This window comes from Ranitomeya variabilis, chromosome 3 (assembly GCF_051348905.1).
Source record: "Ranitomeya variabilis isolate aRanVar5 chromosome 3, aRanVar5.hap1, whole genome shotgun sequence".
NCBI lineage: Eukaryota > Metazoa > Chordata > Amphibia > Anura > Dendrobatidae > Ranitomeya > Ranitomeya variabilis.
Genome location: NC_135234.1, coordinates 652,240,938 through 652,261,036, shown reverse-complemented (window position 1 = coordinate 652,261,036; position 20,099 = coordinate 652,240,938). Strand labels below are relative to the sequence as shown.

The 20,099-nt window shown below is 47.5% G+C and overlaps 1 protein-coding gene across 2 annotated transcripts in view; it reads left to right on the top strand.

Moving 5' to 3' along the window:
* Positions 1–20,099, top strand: part of DCTN2 (dynactin subunit 2) — a 94,576-nt gene that overhangs the window by 960 nt on the left and 73,517 nt on the right. For both annotated transcript variants that reach the window (XM_077297743.1, XM_077297744.1), the window contains exon 2: positions 4,502–4,570. In XM_077297743.1, the coding sequence (XP_077153858.1) occupies positions 4,502–4,570 (69 nt within the window). The remainder of the gene's footprint in view (positions 1–4,501; positions 4,571–20,099) is intronic.

Below are 20,099 nucleotides of genomic sequence, written 5' to 3'. Positions count from 1 at the left end.
GGGGGTTTGTCGCCCTGTCATGTGCATGGCAGTGTGGTCAATACCGCTTCTGATCGGCTGTGAAATCATCCCCACCGGTTCCCACACTGTCAGAAGACATGAGCGCTCAGCTGTGATCAGAGGTGTACAGTTTACCTCCGGTCACCGGTGTCAGCATATGGGACTACAGCTCCCATCATCCGACACCTGCTGCCGCTAATAACAGCGAGAGCAGGAGCAGCGGATGGGAGTATTCATCTGCCGCTCCTGCGCTGTAAATAAATAATTAAAAAAAAAAACAAAACAGCGTGGGTTACCCTGTAGTTTTCATAACCAGCCAGGCAAAACTCACAGCAACCCTCAGCTGTCATCTTCAGCAAGGCTGGTTATCAAGAATAGAGGGGACCCCACGCTGTTTTTTTAATTATTTAAATAATTTAAAAAAAAATGATGGGGGTCCCCCCATTTTTGACAACCAGCCTTGCTAAAGCTCACAGCTGGGGGCTGATATTCTCAGGCTGGTAATGGGCCATGTATAATGCCCCCCTCCCAGCCTAAAAATAGCAGCCCGCAGCTGCCCAGAAAAGTGACATCTATTAGATGCGCCAATTCTGGCGCTTTGCCCAGCTCTTCCCTCTTGCCCTGTAGCGGTGGCAAGTGGGGTTCATATTTGAGGGGTTTGTCAGGTGACATCAAGCCCACGGCTGAGTAATAGAGAGGCGTCTATAAGACACCTATCCATTACTAATCCTATAGTTATATGGTAAATGAAGACACAGCCAGAATAAAGTCCTTTATTAGAAATAAAACAAAACACTATTACTTTTTCATTTAAAAATAACAAACACAGTTATACTCACTTGACGCCTATTCCACCGAAGCCCTTGTTCTCCTGTAATAAACCAACAATATCCCTCACCTCTCCATCGTTCTGACCCACGCCATAATCCATCTCTGGGGGAAAAACTCTTTTCAGTCTGATGGTGCCAATATGCGATCGTCCAGGCTGAGAACCACTGGGGAATGAGTTGCTGGGAGTGCAGACTCAGTGACTGGCGGTGATGTCCTCGAGGTTACCTCCGGTCACTGAGGCTGCGTTCCTAGCCAGGCTGAACTGCCGTATACTCGGTGAGATCCCTGCTAGCACCATGAGCGTTTCTCTCACAGTGTTAGCGGGGATCTCACCAAGGTCACGTACAGGGCCCCGTACATGCTAGATAGTCGTCTGACTTTGCTGTAATGTGTATGGACACCTATAGGCATGAATAGTGATGGAGGCTTATTACCAGGAATGCTGTGCTAGTGTATATCCCAAATTGTCTTGTCACATGTGGCCAGGCTCATTAGAGAGTTTCATATTGACTTCTAGGATTGCTACTTCCTATAGGTGGCACTAGAGTTCTAGTACTCTTCCTCTGAAGAGGCAATTTGCATATTTCCCAGAGGAGTATTGTGGCTTAAAAGCCTCCTCACCTTGACATGTCACTCTCCGCAAGGAGAAACGTTACCCCTTGGGTCCCAGTGTATTTCCCAAAAGTGATTGCAGAGAGGAGGGCACATGACCGCCACCTGACCATTCATTCTTCTAATGCTGCACTCACACATTCGTCTATCAGTCCGAGTACAGACTGACGCACGGACTCGCTGCCTCGTATAAGACTGTGAAGATCGGAGCAGGAGACCTGCGGTCAGTCCGTGCATCACAGTCTGTACTCGGACCCTAGAACACGGATGTGTGAATGTGGCTATGGTCCTTGACTCTCCAGGGTGGCCGGGCTGAGGACCCCCATTATACACGTAGGTGCGGGTAGCTGGCGTGGTACCTGCATCTGTCTGATGTTTATGGCTTATCCTGTGAATATGCCGTAAGTGTCTCCTTAAAGCAATCTTGGCTCAGCATTATCAGTAAATGCCTTTATGATTGTGTTGGTTGGCAGCTATATAAAACCGTGTCTCATTTCTCCTAATCCCCCATTAGTCATCATTCTTCTTGCTGTGGCCTTCATCTTATGAGCATCAGGGTGTGGTTTACCCGAACAGCAGATCCTTCCCGTCTGTGATGCCCGTATTTCCCTACAATATTTGTAGCTGGTCTGTAAGATAACGAGTAATGATTGTGATTTCCCTAAATCCGTCTGCCGTGATCATACATTCATTAGTAGTGGTCGTTCTGTTGCTTTCTAGCTAGGTCAGCCCCTGAAAAAGCAGAGTAAATGTCCGCCATCACAGTGTCCGCGGCAGTCTCTTCAACCCTCAATTATTGAGCTGCAGAAAAGCTTGGTGGAAAGCTCCATTAGCCTTGAATTGGTAGATGTATTATGTATTGTATGTCTTCGGTAGCACATTTACTAAGCCTGATCAATTTTGCCTTCTTAGCATGTCCTTCCTATAAGAGAACACTGTCCTGAACATCAGTGTACAGCCTCTACACCATAAGGGTATCACAAAAGATATCATCATTGCCTGGAAAAGACTTAAAGATGTTGTCTGATCTCAGAAGAGGAGTCTGCAGTCGCGGTGTGTGACTGCAGACTGATCAGTAATGACAGTGCAGTGTGCACCCTGTCACTGCTCCCTATGTAGGTGCGCAGTCACCTGACTGAAAGTTTGCTATTTGTCACGTGCCGACTAGACTTCCGTGCTTCTCTCAATTATCTTCTACTGAGAGAAGCTACGGTAGGTAAGACTATTTGGCAGTTACGTTTATCCCATACTTGCTGTCATGTGTGGGAATATACAAGGAATCAGGATTGTATGAACATTGCGCACTGTCACAGTGACAGTCACGTACAGTGACTCCACACTTTTTCTTCTGAGATTGGAAAACTCCTTTAAAAGGGTTGTCCCATGAGCAAAGTTGATTTTAATCTATCGATCTTGGAATAATAATTTCCACAATTGGATGTCGTAAAAAAAAAAATGTTGCTGTGCTGAGATAATCTTATACATGTGCCCTGCTGTGTAATGGCCGTGTCTGACCGTACAGGAACATGGTCTGATCATACCACAGCTCCTGGGCAGGGGAGATGCAAAAGAGAGTATACTGACAGGATAGTACGGGATCACAGCTGCTGGGCAGGGGAGGAAGGAAAAAAGAGGATACAGACAGGACAGTACGGGATCACAGCAGGGAAATGTTTTACCTCACAGAATTATCTGTGATACTGTGGCACAAAACGTGGACGTGGTGGCATCACTGTCCCGGTGCACGCCATAGAGAAGATGTCCTGAATTCATTAAGTAGTGTGCGCCTGTTATCCACTGAGCCCCCCCTTAAGTCTGGGGTGCACTAAACCAGTCTTGAGTGTATCGGCCCCATTGACTGTCGGTGTTCTCGCTGCATGTGCTGGTTACACAGGATGATGGCCGCCAAGAATGATGATTTTTTTTCCATATGTGAAAATTGCTGATGAAACTGATGGTTTAAACTGACAGATGGACCAAACCCTGACACTCCGATGCAAAACTCTGATGAACAACAGTCCGTGTCTTTATGTATAAGAAAAATGCCGGCCATCTGAGCGAGGCCTTGGTGTAATGCTGTGAAGCTGCCCGCACACTTTATAGGCCGTGCTGGACTGGCAGGCCCTATACCTCTCCTCTGCCCCATGCCCAGGCACTCTGTACTCGAGAAGCCCTGGCCTCTCACACTGCTTATCTCCTGCAGGAACAACGGATCGGTCATGCTAACATCCAGCATGCCTGACCTATCATTTTACTGCCAGCAGATATCTGGTGGCCCCATACACATATGATGGGTCAATGCCATGTTCAACCCCTTCTTAAATGCTACAGCAGCCCCAATAAAATAGAATATAAGCACATGCTCTTCTCCTGGTACGGCGCTGTTACTACAATGTCGGCATTGTATCCTGGCATTTGTCACGTAAGCGCTGCAGCTGATAAGTGACCACTGATTGTCTGCAGCCCTCACATTTTGTTTTGTGGAACAACAATGTGAATGTTTCAGCATTAATGTGACAAAACAATGCCGCTTATCTGCCAGGAGAGAGAACACCGACATTGCTGTAAAGGTGCTGGTGTGAGAGGCGAGTATGGGCTGCTTTATTGGGACCACTGTAGCAATAAGTAGGGGTTGTCCAGTCATCATGACCGACCTTTTTTGAGACCATCAGGTTCTGCCCCTCTGTGAATCAATACTACAGTCAGGGCCCTCGTCTTCCTCGTCATTACCTCTGGGGGCTGTATAGTAGATGCTGTTACACTCCCAGTATACATGTATTAGGGACAGGTTCTCTTTACTCTGGGACTGGCACTAAGGGGCTTGTTCTGCAGGCTTGGCACTGCTGGTGAGCTTGGAGGTCACCTTCGCTAGTTGCTGGGCAGTTGTTCAACTGCTTGTGGGTAGTGCCAAGCGAGATGTGCACTTGTAGAGCAGTTCCATTTCTGGGATTGATGGGCTTTCTAATGATTGGGAGAACACGTATCCCATTGTGTTATCTAGACGGCCGTGTACACGATCCTATATGAATGTGGTGATATTTTTGTTTTCCCATTTCAGGCAAGAAACGAGCCTGACATTTATGAAACGAGCGATTTGCCAGAAGATGACCAGGCAGAGTTTGATGCGGTAAGAAAATATTTTGTTATTAGTGCAGATTCTACAGGACAGCGGAGTAACTCCATACTATGATAGAAAACCGCCTTCAGTCTTATCCCACCACTACAGATGAGTATAGGAATGGGTTCACTGTGACCGGTCCTTATACTACATTTATAGCTACTTCTTGATTAACATTAGTCTGTGTATCCCATGAAAGGGACCTGAGAACCCCGTCAATCTCTGAAAACACTACTGAAGTGCATGAACCCATGCGTACAATGCGGTGTACAGACCCATAGTCTCATGCAGCAAAGATCTGTGTGCTGGCACAATCCACAGATCCAGTGCGTATAAAATAGTAGGAACATGAAAAGCGCACTCACCGTCCTTGAAACGTTTTTTCCTAATTGGAAAGTTAAAGCATTGGTTTTGCAGGGGTGAATGGAAGGCTTGCAGGATAACAGTAATTGGTGCTGGTGGATCCACAAGGACCTGTTGAAGCAGCAGTTGGTGAGAAACAGCTGTCGTCCTGCAAGCCTTCCATTCACCCCTGCAAAACCCGTGCTTTAATTTTCCAATAGAGAAGAAATGTTTTAAAGGACAGTCAGTTCCTTTTTTTTTCCTCTACTTTTTCCTGCGAGACCCATAGTTTCTACTGCGCCTATACACCGCTCTGTGCCTTCTCATGCAAAAGCTGTTCACTTCAGAGTGATAGGCATCTCAGGACCTGTACCGCCACTAATCGGGACCCTGAATTTAGAACAGTTCCAGCAGTAGCCAAGACCGACAAGTAAGAATTTAGTGCCTATTCCCCCTTTTTTAAATGGTGTCTCTGAATTCGTATACAGCCATGTTAGCTGTTCAGGTTGTGGAATTTAGATATTTAAAGGTGATTACACTTACATGAATATTTAAAGGGAACTTGTCCCCAGGTTTGGCCAATATACGGCCATCACCTTTTAGGGCTTATCTACAGCATTCTGTAATGCTATAGATAAGCCCCTAATCAGACCTGCAAGAGAAGAAAAGTAAGTTTTATTATACTTACCTGCAGGGCGGTCTGGTCCCATGGTTGTCGCAGGTCTGGCGCCTCCAATCTTATTGCCATGCCGCCCTCCTGCTTGCTTCATCGCTCCCCGGCATCGCACTCCTGCACTGGCGTACTTATCTGCCCACTGGGCCTCTGACCTTTCCAGGCACCTGCGCACTGCAGTACTTTGCCATGCCCTCAACAGGGCAGATAAGTACGCCTGCGCAGGAGTGCGATGCCGGGGAGCGATGAAGCAAGCAGGAGGACGGCATCCCAAGAAGATTGGAGGCGCCGGACCGGGACCTGCAACACCCATGGGACCTGACCGCCCCCCCAGGTGAGTATAGTAAAACTTATTTTTCTTATCTTGCAGGACGGATCGGGAGCTTATCTACAGCGTTATAGAATGCTGTATATCAGCTCTGAAAGGCGGTGGCCGTAACTCGTTTCGGCCAAACCTGGTGACAGGTTCCCTTTAACACCTATGAGTGTCCCAAAGCTGCCAACAGTGTCCGAATTCCAGCCAGTTCGGTGCCTGGATCTTTCTGTTGGAGGTCGACATTTTGTCTCAATTGAATTACCCCTGAACTATATTGTGAGGTGCAAGTTACCATATATTAGAGAGGAGCGAATCGATTTGTGGGACCCTTGTTCCCAGCAGCCATTGTAAGTATTCCATCGTCACCCTGCAAACTGCCTCCTACCTGCTGGCATTTGCATTGCCTCTTATTTGTAGGCCTGGTACAATATCATCATCATCATCGAGGCGTGACGTACACCTAACGTTGTGCCGGGTCTGCTACTCAGTAGAGATGCTGGGGATGGCGGCAGGTAGGAAAAGGTTCGCATGGTACCCATCCAGTGGCCACTGACTACTAATATGGCTGCTGCACCCGCATATCGATTCTACTCGCTAATCTATACATATATATATTGTACTGTATGTCACATATTATATACATACACATACACACACACACACACACACACACACACACACACACACACACACACACACACACACACACACACACACACACACACACACACACACACACACACACACACACACACTTTAGGCCGAGATAAAACTGGCACGTTGTACGGTCATACTTTTGTTAGTGACACTTCTTTGGACAATTAAAGTTCTCTAGAAATCTGCACGTGGTCCCCCTGGCACTGGGAGCATGGCACTGACATCTCATAAGTCACAAATAGAAGGGCTACCCGCACCCACACCCAGTGCTAACGTATACAGTTTGGACACATCCACTGGAGAGGAGGGTTTGTAAAACGAGTCCTAAAGTTGTCCATACACTGAAGATCTTTGATGGCTAAAAATGTCGGGAACTGTGCTTTCAAGAAAATTTCCATAGATCAATAGAATAGACGATTGATTATAACAAACTTTGTAATGTATCTTATCAGAGAAATCTGCTTCCTTCCTTTAGGCTACTTTCACACATCAGTTTTTTTGTTTCAGACAGAATCTGGCTAATGTTTAAAAAAAACGGATCCGTTGCAAATAGTGTAAAAAAACTGATGCAACGGATCCGTTTTTCTGCCGGATCCGGTTTTTATTTTTAATATGGAGTTTACTTTGACTTCCTGGAAAAAAAAAAAAAAAGAGAGACCGACCTCAGAACGGAAAATCTGCATGATTTAAATGGAAAATGCTTGGAAAACCGGATTCGGAGGCCGGATTCATCTTTTCACATGTCCGTTTCACACGTTTTTGGCCGGTTCCGTCACTGTGCTCTTTTTTTTTTTTTTTGCCGGACGAATAAACGTTCATATGGACGTTTTCTCCGTCCGACGGAAACGACTATTTGGACGGATCCGGAAAAAAATGGATGAAGCGTCTGGCCATCAGGCGCAATCTGGCGCTAATACAATTCTATGAGGGAAAAAAAGGATCCGTTTTTTTCAAAACTTGCCGGATTGTTCCTGAAACAAAAAACCTGATGTGTGAAAGAAGCCTTACTTATCGGACACTTCTTCCCCTTCCTCCTGAACTTTTCATCCACTGAAAAAGCCGCTCAAGTCCATCCTGCTCAGACGAGACGGGCTACAATTGTCATGTGAAACAGCCCATTATCCTCTATGGGGAGGAGTAGGGAAGGGAACAGACAGAGGCAGAGAGATAAAGAAGGTGCAGAGCTTTGTAACAAGTGTTTACCGTGCATCAGAGATGGATTCAGATCAAGACTGCTCAGCTCTGCTGTATAATGTCCTCCATGTCGCTGCAGATTGTCTCTATGAGCTAAAAAGTGAATGAAGAGCAGATGTTTTCCTCTGTGCTGTCTGTGGGGCAGAATATTGCAGCTCGTCTCGTCCTTCTGCAAACAGTGGATTTCAAGTTACAGATAAAGCATACAGAGGGGAAAACTGGTGAGAATGCAGAATACAAGTCATATAATGGCCAGAAATGGTGATATTCCTCATACACATAGGGCACCTATTCTGTGAAGTTACTTGAAAGCACAGTTACCCTTTTCTCCTACGCCTCATTGGGGGACACAGGACCATGGGTGTTATGCTGCTGCCACTAGGAGGACACTAAGTAAACACAGAAAGAATAGCTCCTCCCCTGCAGTATACACCCTCCTGCTGGCTCTCAGTGAACCAGTTATTGCTTAGTGTCTGTAGGAGGCACTCGGGTCTGCTTCAGACCCCACTGTTTTTATTTTAGTTTTTGATTTTTTTGTTCTATTTTTTCTTTTAACGGAGCGAATGGGGACGACGGATCCTTTCTCGGCTCCGATCTCCCCCGAACCATCAACAGGCAAGTACGTGGAGCGTCCCTCCCGTATCCTTTCCTGCAACGTTGGATGCCAGCCCTGAGCCCATCTTGTGGGCGACGGATCCTTCGCGTTCCGATCTCCCCCCTCCATAGCAGGCGACCACATGGAGTAGCCCTCCATCTACCTCTCCTGGAGCCAGGTGCATAGCCGGACATATCATGAATGGTGTCCGTGCAGCCCCCCACTGCATCACCACTGATATAGCGGATGACGCTTGGCGGCTTGGGGGGTCCTGGTCCTCAGGGTATGGGACATCCGAACCTTATAGCCCGGGTCCATGGGTGGTCTGCAGTGCGACAATTCCTTCAGAGAGTGTGGTTTAAGAATGGCGCTAATAGCGTTGGCGGCGCTGCAGGCCGCAACCGCAGGTTTAAAATTTAGCCCCTGGCTTTTCCCTTTCATACAGGCCGGAGTTTTGGCCACGCCCACTGGCAGTTACCGCCACCCACTCTTTCTGGCGCTTCTCGTTCCCTGAGAGAGACTTTCACTTCCTGATCTCGGCGGCCATCTTGGTACGCCCACAGGGCTGATGCTGCAGCGCTGCTCCAGCATTTTCAATCACAGCCTTCAGGATTAGAGATTCCTGTGCATAAGTCCCGTGGCATCACACTGCGGACCTCCCCTGGGGACTCAAGACACAGGACCATGGGTAAGCTTCAGAAACATAGCTTAACCCTTCCCCTGCTAGTAAGCGCTTTCCTCCAGGCTTTACTATGTCTCAACCAAAGCCTCACAAAAAGTCTGGGAAAACCCACACTGTATTTTTCACTGCATGTACCTCTTGTAAGGTATCATTACCCTGGGGTCACAATACTGCATTATGCACAACTTGTGAACCGGTGACGGCTCAGAAACCACCTGTTGCCGATACTGAACCCAGCGAGCCTAGTCCCCCTGAGTGGGCTACCTCCCTTTCCCGGTCTATGGCATCCCTGGCCAAAGCATTAGAATCGTTCCGAGACCCTTCCTCTAACCAGGGCACTAATATGGACGACGCTTCCTATGGTCAGAGCCCCTCGTACTCCAGGGGTCGTACCTTGCCAAGGAGTTCTCACTCTTCCAGGAAAAGGACTCGTGCCATATCCCCAGACCATCACCGGTTTTCGGGTTCTGAGAGCTCCACTTCTCGCTCCCCTTCCGTGGGGCTAGTAGAGAACCTGTTTCAGAGGATGATTCTGATGACGCGTCCCTAAATCAGGAATTTCATCACGTTCAGGAGACTCTCGACTCTCTAATTGAGTTAGTGAATAAGGTTTTGAGACTTGAGGAGGAACCCTTATCTAAAGCGGATCATGCCGTGTCCTTTAACAGGACCAAACGAGCTCACAGAGAGGGTTCGCCACTGGGTTCGCCACTCATCCCAAGTTTAAGCAAATTGTTGAATCTCACAGGATCCGTCCAGATAAACGGTTCACAGGGCAGAAGCCCATGGAGTCCTAATATCCCTTTGCCCAGGATCTAAGAAAAGATTGGTCACAATCTCCCCTGGTAGATTCTCCGGTATCGCGCCTGGCTACGAAATCTGTTTTATCCTCCTCGGAGGGCGCCTCTATTAAAAATCCAACCGATCGTCAGATCGACAATACGTTCAGCTTTTGAAGCCTCAGCGGCCGCACTCTTTCCATCTTTTGCCGCTACGTGGGTGGCTAAGGCTATGACCCACTGGGCTGAGGTCTTGTCTTCAGCAGTACTGGATACCAATCTTCCCCCCTGAGATAGCCAGAGCTGGAGATTTTGTAGTGACCGCGTCCCTGGATGCCGCTGACTGCGCTTCTCAAGCAGCAGCAAATGCCATCACCATCCGGAGGTCCTTATGGCTCAGGGACTGGAGTGCGGATTCTACTTCCAAAAAGTCATTGACTTCTCTCCCATATCAGAGCGGTCGCCTTTTTTGGCGAAAAGCTCGACCAGTTAATTTCTGACGCCACTGGAGGGAAGAGTAAAATTACTTCCACAACAGAGACCCTCTCAGCCTTTTCGGAACCTGCAACCACAGGCTCGGTCCCGATTTTTATATTTTTTTTTTTTTCGTTACAACTCAAACTGGTCCTCTACTTCCACATCTCCCGGTTTTGGCCGGGCAGAACGCGGAGACAGAGGTTCACAGGCCTCTTTTAAGCCTTCCCCTTCATGGAGAGGCGGGTCAAGGCAGCCGGGATCCAGAGGTGCCAGAACGGGCAGACCTTCCACACAATGACTACCTGCGGTATCCGGGGGACACCCTCAAAGTAGGCGGCCGCCTGCTTTCCTTCAGTGCCGCGTGGCTCTCGGCACTGGTTGGTGTCCTCCGGATACAAGATAGATCTCTTATCTCGTCCCCCAAACCGTTTATTTTTTCCTGTCTTCTCCTCCCAGGGCAAAAGCATCAGAGTTCTTCAAAGCTATAAGCTCTCTGAGAAAAGATGGAGTTATTATTCCGGTCCCTCAAAGCGAAAGGTTTCAAGGTTTTTATTCAAACCTCTTCATTGTTCCAAAGAAGGACGGTACAGTACGGCCCTAATGGACCTAAAACTGCTGAACAAGTTCGTCAGGGTGCGACGGTTCCGGACGGAATCGCTTCGTTCTGTCATCGCCTCCATGGAAAAAGGCGAGTTCCTGGCGTCTATAGACATCCAGGGCGCATACCTCCACATTCCTATTTTACCTTCTCACCAAAGGTTTCTTCGCTTCGCAGTTCAGGAAGATCACTTCCAATTCGTTGCTCTGCCCTTCGGCCTCGCCACTGCTCCCAGGGTATACACCAAGGTCATGGCGGCTGCCGTGGCCATACTCCACACCCGAGGAGTGGTGGCGCTCCCGTATTTAGACGATATCCTCATCAAAGGCCCCTCTTTCCGCTCCTGCAAGGAAGCCGTGGCCATCACAATAGATACCCTTTCTCGCCTGGGTTGGAAGATAAACTTCAAAAAATCTTCCCCAGTGCCGGCTCAGCGAATTTCCTTTCTAGGAATGATATTCGACTCGTCCCGGGAGTTGGTTCTTCTCCCCGCGGAAAAGATCTCAGTCTTACAGCGAGAAGCTCAGAAGCTCTCTCAGCCTCGCTCTCACTCTGCGCTACAGTATGGGAGTCCTCGGCAGGATGGTAGCAGCTATGGAGGCGGTTCCATTTGGCCAACTACACCTCCGTCCTCTACAGCATGCCCTCTTGGCTGTTCGGGACAGGAACCCGTTCTCCCTAGACCGTCGGTTCCTCCTTCCCCAGCGAGTCAGATAGTCTCTCAGGTGGTGGACATTGAAATCCTCCCTGAATTAAGGGAAGTCTTTTCTTCCAGTACACTGGCTGGTTGTGACGACAGACGCCAGTCCTCTAGGCTGGGGAGCGGTGTTCCTTCATCACACTGCTTAGGGCTGCTGGTCCCCCCAGGAATCACGCCTTCCAATCAACATCTTGGAAATCCGGGCGATCAGGCTGGCACTTCTTTAGTTCCATCCCTTCCTAGCAGGTCGCCCAATCAGGATTCAGTCCGACAACGCCACTGCAGTGGAATACATCAACCGCCAAGGGGGAACCCGCAGCAGGGTGGCCATGACAGAAGTAGGACACATCCTCCAATGGGCCGAGGAAAACCGCTCAATGATCTCTGCAGTTCACATCCCGGGAGTGGACAATTGGGAAGCAGACTTCCTCAGTCGACAATGCCTCGACTCCGGGGAGTGGTCTCTCCATCCGGAGATCTTCCACTAGATCTGCTGTCGTTGGGGAACCCCGGACGTGGATCTGATGGACTCACGGCTGAATTCCAAGGTTCCAGATTTCATGGCTCGGTCCCACGATCCGGCAGCCATCAGGGCAGACGCTCTTGTACTCCCGTGGCATCATTTTCGGCTTCCGTACATATTTACCCCGCTTCCTCTCCTGCCGAGAGTCATCAAGAAAATCAGAGCGGAGGGGGTACCGGTAATCCTGATTGCGCCAGATTGGCCATGCCGGGCTTGGTACGCGGAACTAGTTCAACTAGTTGCCGACGTTCCCTGGCGATTACCAAATTGTGCAGATCTGCTATCTCAAGACCCCTTTTGCCAACAGAACTCAGAGGCCCTGTGTTTGCCGGCATGGCCGTTGAGTCCTGGGTCCTAACCCAGGCAGGTTTCTCTCCAGAAGCCATAGCTACCATGATCAGCGCTAGAAAGCCTACGTCTATGCGTATCGATCATCGCACTTGGAAGACTTCCTTTTCATGGTGTAGCGACCGAGGACGTTCTCCTCTACATTTTTCCATCCATTCCATTCTCCAGGTCTTACAAACAGGTTTGGACTTGGGTCTCGCCCTTAGTTCTCTCAAGGGGCAGATCTCAGCCCTGTCTGTTCTCTTCCAACGCAGGATTGCCAACAGATTACAGGTCAAGACGTTTATTCATGGAGTCTCCCATCAGGTGCCCCCCTATAAGATGCCGTTGGAACCATGGGACCTTAATCTGGTCCTTGGAGTTTTGCAACAGGCTCCTTTCGAACCTCTACAGGAGGTTTCCCTGTCTCTTCTTTCATGGAAAGTTGCTTTTCTAGTTGCGGTCACCTCTATTAGACGAGTCTCCGAGCTGGCGGCTCTGTCCTCTCAAGTTCCGTTCCTGAATTTTCATCAGGATAGGGTGGTTTTGAGGACATCCCCGTCTTTTCTACCAAAAGTTGTATCCTCTTTTCATCTCAATGAGAAGATTGTCTTACCGTCACTCTGTCCGGCACCAGTCCATTGCATCGAGAAGGCCCTTCACACTGGATTTAGTGAGAGCTCTTTGTAGATACATCTCGCGGACAGACTCTTTCCGCAGGTCAGATGCCCTATTCGTGCTCCCGGAAGAACCGAGGAAAGGATTTCCCGCTTCCAAGGCGACAATAGCCAAATGGATCCGTTCGGCTATTCAAGAGTCCTACCGAGTCAGAGGTCTTCCTGTCCCAGCAGGGATTAATGCTCACTCCACTCGGTCAGTGGGCGCGTCTTGGGCCATCCGGCACCAAGCTTCGGCAGCACAAGTTTGTAAGGCTGCGACTTGGTCCAGCCTGCATACCTTTACAAAACATTACCATATTCACTCTCAGGCCTCGGCAGATGCGACCGTCGGCAGACGAATTTTGCAGGCGGCTGTGCCGCATCTGTAACTTGTGGGTACAAGTAGCAATTGCAGTTAATTGTTTCCCACCCAGGGACTGCTTTAGGACGTCCCATGGTCCTGTGTCCCCAATGAGGCGTAGGAGAAAAGGAGATTTTTGTGTACTCACCGTAAAATCTTTTTCTCCGAGCCAATCATTGGGGGACACAGCACCCACCCCGTTAGCCTATTGGCTTTGGTTTCTGTGTTGACTTGGTTTTGACATAGTTCATCCTTGTTAAATATGAAGCTCCTACTGCTTTGTTACCGAACTGCTTCACTGAGAGCCAGCAGGAGGGTGTATACTGCAGGGGAGGAGCTATTCTTTGTGTTTACTTAGCGTCCTCCTAGTGGCAGCAGCATAACACCCATGGTCCTATGTCCCCCAATGATTGGCTCAGAGAAAAAGATTTTACGGTGAGTACACAAAAATCTCCTTTTAAAATTATTCTGTGCCACTATGACACTATAGATGTCAGTGTAAGAAAATTAAGGCAAGTGTTCACAGAAGTATGGCAGATGCGCTACTACCCAGATACATGGAAAAGTTCAGCTAGTTAAATCCACTTTTCTGTTTCAGTTTTGAGAGTTCCTTGCACCCGTTATCTCGTATACGACTGAAGTTATTAATTGATGAATTGTTCAATAATGTTCACAAGTTTTTCTTTCCTGACAGCGTAAAGAACACTTAACCTGACTAAACTGTGTTATTAATACTGGTTATGATATCCCAAAGCAAAAACTATGAATGTCACTCTTGTTTCCTCCTTGCCTGCCGCTGGGGTACATGCTTCTCTGTATTAGTCTGTATATATTACTACAGCTGTGACCTGGGCTTATTAAAGTCTAACCCAAAGCTAGGGCTGGCCAATGTGGAATCATATTGTTGCCTAATAATCAAGCTTATTATGGGCTACTCTAAAGAATATTTTCTAATTTGCCAGTCAAGTTATTGATCATTCTCTTCATATGGAAAAGGGAAGGTGCAGAATAGTGCTCCTCTACTGATGACGTTCTGACTCTTGCTGATGCTTAACATTCTGCTGCAGATTTTGTGATTTTGTGGGTTTGAAATTGCAAACAAGAACAATTTGTTAGACCTAAATGTGGGTTTTCAGTATGGAACTATAGATTTCTATGTGTGCTGTTTATGGGTGACATCCCATTCAAAAGAGTAATTCCCAACATTTAAAAGTAGTGATGTATCCACAATACAACACTCTGCTGTCCCATAAACTCTGAATGGGGTGGCGGCATGATATGTTGGAGTAGTCCTTTTAGCTCTGCTCTCTTAATTTATCATCAGATCTGAAGACATGGCTTGTACAGCAGTGGATTGTAGCATGTACCTGCAGCTTCTTTGACATGAACAGGAGCGTGGACAGTCATAGAGAAGATGTATAGGCATATTTCCGGAGCAAGCAGAGCATAAATAGACATCTACTAGCAGGTAGCAGGCTACAACCCCCAGACTGCAGGGACGGAGACATTATCGGAGGGCTGGCTGCTAGTAGAAGCCAGGAGGAGGCCACATCCCTGGACTGCAGGGAAGGAGACCTTATCGGGGGGCTGACTGCTAGTAGAAGCCAGGAGGAGGCCACATCCCTGGACTGCAGGGAAGGAGACATTATCGGGGGGCTGACTGCTAGTAGAAGCCAGGAGGAGGCCACATCCCTGGACTGCAGGGAAGGAGACATTATCGGGGGGGCTGGCTGCTAGTAGAAGCCAGGAGGAGGCCACATCCCTGGACTGCAGGGAAGGAGACCTTATCGGGGGGCTGACTGCTAGTAGAAGCCAGGAGGAGGCCACATCCCTGGACTGCAGGGAAGGAGACCTTATCGGGGGGCTGACTGCTAGTAGAAGCCAGGAGGAGGCCACATCCCTGGACTGCAGGGAAGGAGACCTTATCGGGGGGCTGACTGCTAGTAGAAGCCAGGAGGAGGCCACATCCCTGGACTGCAGGGAAGGAGACATTATCGGGGGGCTGACTGCTAGTAGAAGCCAGGAGGAGGCCACATCCCTGGACTGCAGGGAAGGAGACATTATCGGGGGGCTGACTGCTAGTAGAAGCCAGGAGGAGGCCACATCCCTGGACTGCAGGGAAGGAGACATTATCGGGGGGCTGACTGCTAGTAGAAGCCAGGAGGAGGCCACATCCCTGGACTGCAGGGAAGGAGACATTATCGGGGGGGCTGGCTGCTAGTAGAAGCCAGGAGGAGGCCATGACCCATGATCTGTGGCAGCAGTGAGGAGCCAATCCAGCATCACCTTGAATTGCAGGTGCTGTGAGGGTTACAAACACCACAATTCATGATAACTTTATCCATTTATGAAGACATGACCATTGGAATAATGTAGGTCTCCGGAGTACCCCGTTAAGGATTGTTCGTGTAGTGGACAACCCCTTTAGGAAAACAGTTAGGCCATTTTTATATCCAAATTTCTTCTATCATTAATTTCTAGGTTTAGTTTTCCTTTTTATTTCAATGAGGACAGCTTGTCCCAGTACTAGGAACCAATTGTGCTAGGTGACCCTTATTTTCTAGTTGACCCTCAGAATGAAGTATTTCATAGGTTACTGCTTTGGGAAATCATCCATGTGTAATTGTGTAGATGTGCACCATGACAATTGTTCCTAACACTCTCACCCTCCCTTTTTGACCACCTTGCCTGGACACTAGTTTGCACAAGTAAGGCCACTCATGCTTCTTTTTTTGCATGCTGTTTGTGTCTTTAATGATGGTGAATGCATGCAATGGATTTCGATTTGTAATCTCATTGATTTATATATGACATAATCTTGCCAATCTCACATATGAGCTTGAATTGTGCTGAAATCTTTGCTCATTTGACCAAATCATCTCTTCTTTATTCAAAAGTGACCTGTGGCATTTTCCAGATCATAATGATTATTGTAATTTATTAAATACTTGCAGTGTAATGTCATATGTCCCAGTGATGGCCAATGACTTTTCAGCCGCCTCTAATCACATATTACATGAAAGTTTGATCAGACGTTGCTTTCATGGCCTTACAATAACAGCAATAAAACCAGCCTTTCTATGATTTAGGGCTTATTCACCAGACCACATACGGTAGCTATAGGGGGCCTCCTGACCCAAACTAATAGCCTCAAATTTGCCTGTAGGGCTGTTAGTTCAGGACTAGAGGTTGAGCCTGGTAATAATATAGACCATGATATAAGGTTGCGTGAATAAGCCCTTTCCTCTTGTGGTACTACTCCTTTTTGCATTGGGAGGTGAGCAGCAGGACCAGTGACGGCACATCTGCAGGTACATGTCCTATTCTAATCACCTCCTAATCTAAGGCTGGGTTCACTCTAGTATTGGTTTATTTTGTTTTTGTCTTCCATTTTAGAAGCTGAATAACAAAATCTGACTGATCAGTTGAACAGCAAATGCAGAAAACAAACCAAACCCAACTTGTATCTGTATTTGCTTCTGATTTTGAAAAGGAATCTCTCAGCAGGTTTTTGCTATGTCTGAAGACAGCAGGAGATAGGGACTGAAAAGCTGATTTCAATGATGTGACACTTACTAGGCAGTGTGCTGTTTACTTACAATGAAGGTTTTATCACCAGGACATCATCACTGCCAGGACTGGTGAGGACTGATCTGACCACACCGCTCTGATAAACAGCTCACTGTCAATAAGCAATACACACAGAAAGCAGTGGTTTGGGTGTGGGCAGCTTTCTGAACTCTGCTGCATGTTAGATCTAAATACAATGATTGTGTCACCACTGCTGCTCCCAGTAAATGAAGTGACACATCGCTGGAATCGGGGTCTCTTCCTACATTATGCTGCTCTCAGATGAGGTAGCAAAAACCTGCTGACAGATTTACTTCAATGCAAAAGCAAAACTGATCCATTTTAAATGGAAACCGCTCCAGTGTCACCTTAGCTTAACCCCTTCCCGACATTTGACGTACTATCCCGTCGAGGTGGGGTGGGCCCGTATGACCGCCGACGGGATAGTACGTCATACGCGATCGGCCGCGCTCACGGGGGGAGCGCGGCCGATCGCGGCCGGGTGTCAGCTGCATATCGCAGCTGACATCCGGCACTATGTGCCAGGAGCGGTCACGGACCGCCCCCGGCACATTAACCCCCGGCACACCGCGATCAAACATGATCGCAGTGTACCGGCGGTATAGGGAAGCATCGCGCAGGGAGGGGGCTCCCTGCGGGCTTCCCTGAGACCTCCGGAGCAACGCGATGTGATCGCGTTGCTCCGAGGGTCTCCTACCTCCTTCCTGGCTGCAGGTCCCGGATCCAAGATGGCCGCGGCATCCGGGTCCTGCAGGGAAGGAGGTGGCTTACCGAGTGTCTGCTCAGAGCAGACACTTGGAAAGCCTGCAGCCCTGCACAGCAGATCGTCGATCTGGCAGAGTGCTGTGCACACTGCCAGATCAATGATCTGTGATGTCCCCCCCTGGGACAAAGTAAAAAAGTTAAAAAAAAATTTTTCCACATGTGTAAAAAAAAAAAAAAAAAAAATCCTAAATAAATAATAAAAAAAAAATATATATTATTCCCATAAATACATTTCTTTATCTAAATAAAAAAAAACAAAACAATAAAAGTACACATATTTAGTATCGCCGCGTCCGTAACGACCCAACCTATAAAACTGCCCCACTAGTTAACCCCTTCAGTAAACACCGTAAGAAAAAAAAAAAAAAACGAGGCAAAAAACAACGCTTTATTACCATACCGCCGAACAAAAAGTGGAATAACACGCGATCAAAAAGACTGATATAAATATCCATGGTACCGCTGAAAACGTCATCTTGTCCCGCAAAAAACAAGCCGCCATACAACATTATCAGCAAAAAAATAAAAAAGTTATAGTCCTGAGAATAAAGCGATACGAAAATAATTATTTTTTCTATATTTTAGTTTTTATCGTATAAAAGCGCCAAAACATAAAAAAATGATATAAATGAGGTATCGCTGTAATCGTACTGACCCGTCGAATAAAACTGCTTTATCAATTTTACCAAACGCGGAATGGTATAAACGCCTCCCCCAAAAGAAATTCATGAATAGCTGGTTTTTGGTCATTCTGCCTCACAAAAATTGGAATAAAAAGCGATCAAAAACGGTCACGTGTCCGAAAATGTTACCAATAAAAACGTCAACTCGTCCCGCAAAAAACAAGACCTCACATGACTCTGTGGAGCAAAATGTGGAAAAATTATAGGTCTCAAAATGTGGAGACGCAAAAACTTTTTTGCTATAAAAAGCGTCGCTGGTTTCACACTTGCGTTTTTGTCTGCAGCGTTTTTTGCACAAAAAAACGCATGCGTTTTTTCCCTATATTTAACATTGAAAACGCATGCGGTTTTTTTGTACGCGTTTGGTCGCGTTTTCAAACGCATGCGTTTTTTTTCTGCATGCGTTCATTTTCAGAAATACAACCTGCAGTATTTTCTTGCGTTTTTAAGCACATGCGTTTGTTTGCGTTAAAAACGCATGCATTTAAACACACTGAAAAGCCACCCACCACCATCAAGGTGATAAAGGGATCCAAACCCTAACCCTAACTCTACCCCTAACCTCACCCCTAACCGTTTAATGAACATTTTCTGACAGTCATAGTGCCACGTATTTCAGTGCCACGTATTTCAGTGCCACGTATTTCAGTGCCACGTGTTTCAGTGCCACGTGTTTCAGTGCCACGTATTTCAGTGCCACGTATCACATATTTCAGTGCCACGTATCACGTATTTCAGTGCCACGTATCACGTATTTCAGTGCCACATATTTTAGTACCACGTATTTCAGTGCCACGTATTTCAGTGCCACGTATTTCAGTGCCACGTATTTCAGTGCCACGTATTTCAGTGCCACGTATTTCAGTGCCACGTATTTCAGTGCCACGTATCACGTATTTCAGTGCCACGTATTTCAGTGCCACGTATTTCAGTGCCACGTATTTCAGTGCCACGTATTTCAGTGCCACGTATTTCAGTGCCACGTATCACGTATTTCAGTGCCACGTGTTTCAGTGCCACGTATTTAAGTGCCACGTATCACGTATTTCAGTGCCACGTATTTCAGTGCCACGTATTTCAGTGCCACGTATCACGTATTTCAGTGCCACGTATTTCAGTGCCACGTATTTCAGTGCCACGTATTTCAGTGCCACGTATTTCAGTGCCACGTATTTCAGTGCCACGTATTTCAGTGCCACGTATCACATATTTCAGTGCCACGTATTTCAGTGCCACGTATTTCAGTGCCACGTATTTCAGTGCCACGTATTTCAGTGCCACGTATTTCAGTGCCACGTATCACGTATTTCAGTGCCACGTGTTTCAGTGCCACGTATTTAAGTGCCACGTATCACGTATTTCAGTGCCACGTATTTCAGTGCCACGTATTTCAGTGCCACGTATTTCAGTCACGTTTAGGGTTAGGGTTAGGGGTAGGGTTAGGGTTAGGGTTAGGGCTAGGGTTGGAGGTAAAGTTAGGGTTGGGGCTAAAGTTAGGGTTGGGGCTAAAGTTAGGGTTAGGGTTTGGATTACATTTACGTTTGGATTAGGGTTGGGATTAGAATTATGGGTGTGTCAGGGCTAGGGGTGTGGTTAGGGTTACCGTTGGGATTAGG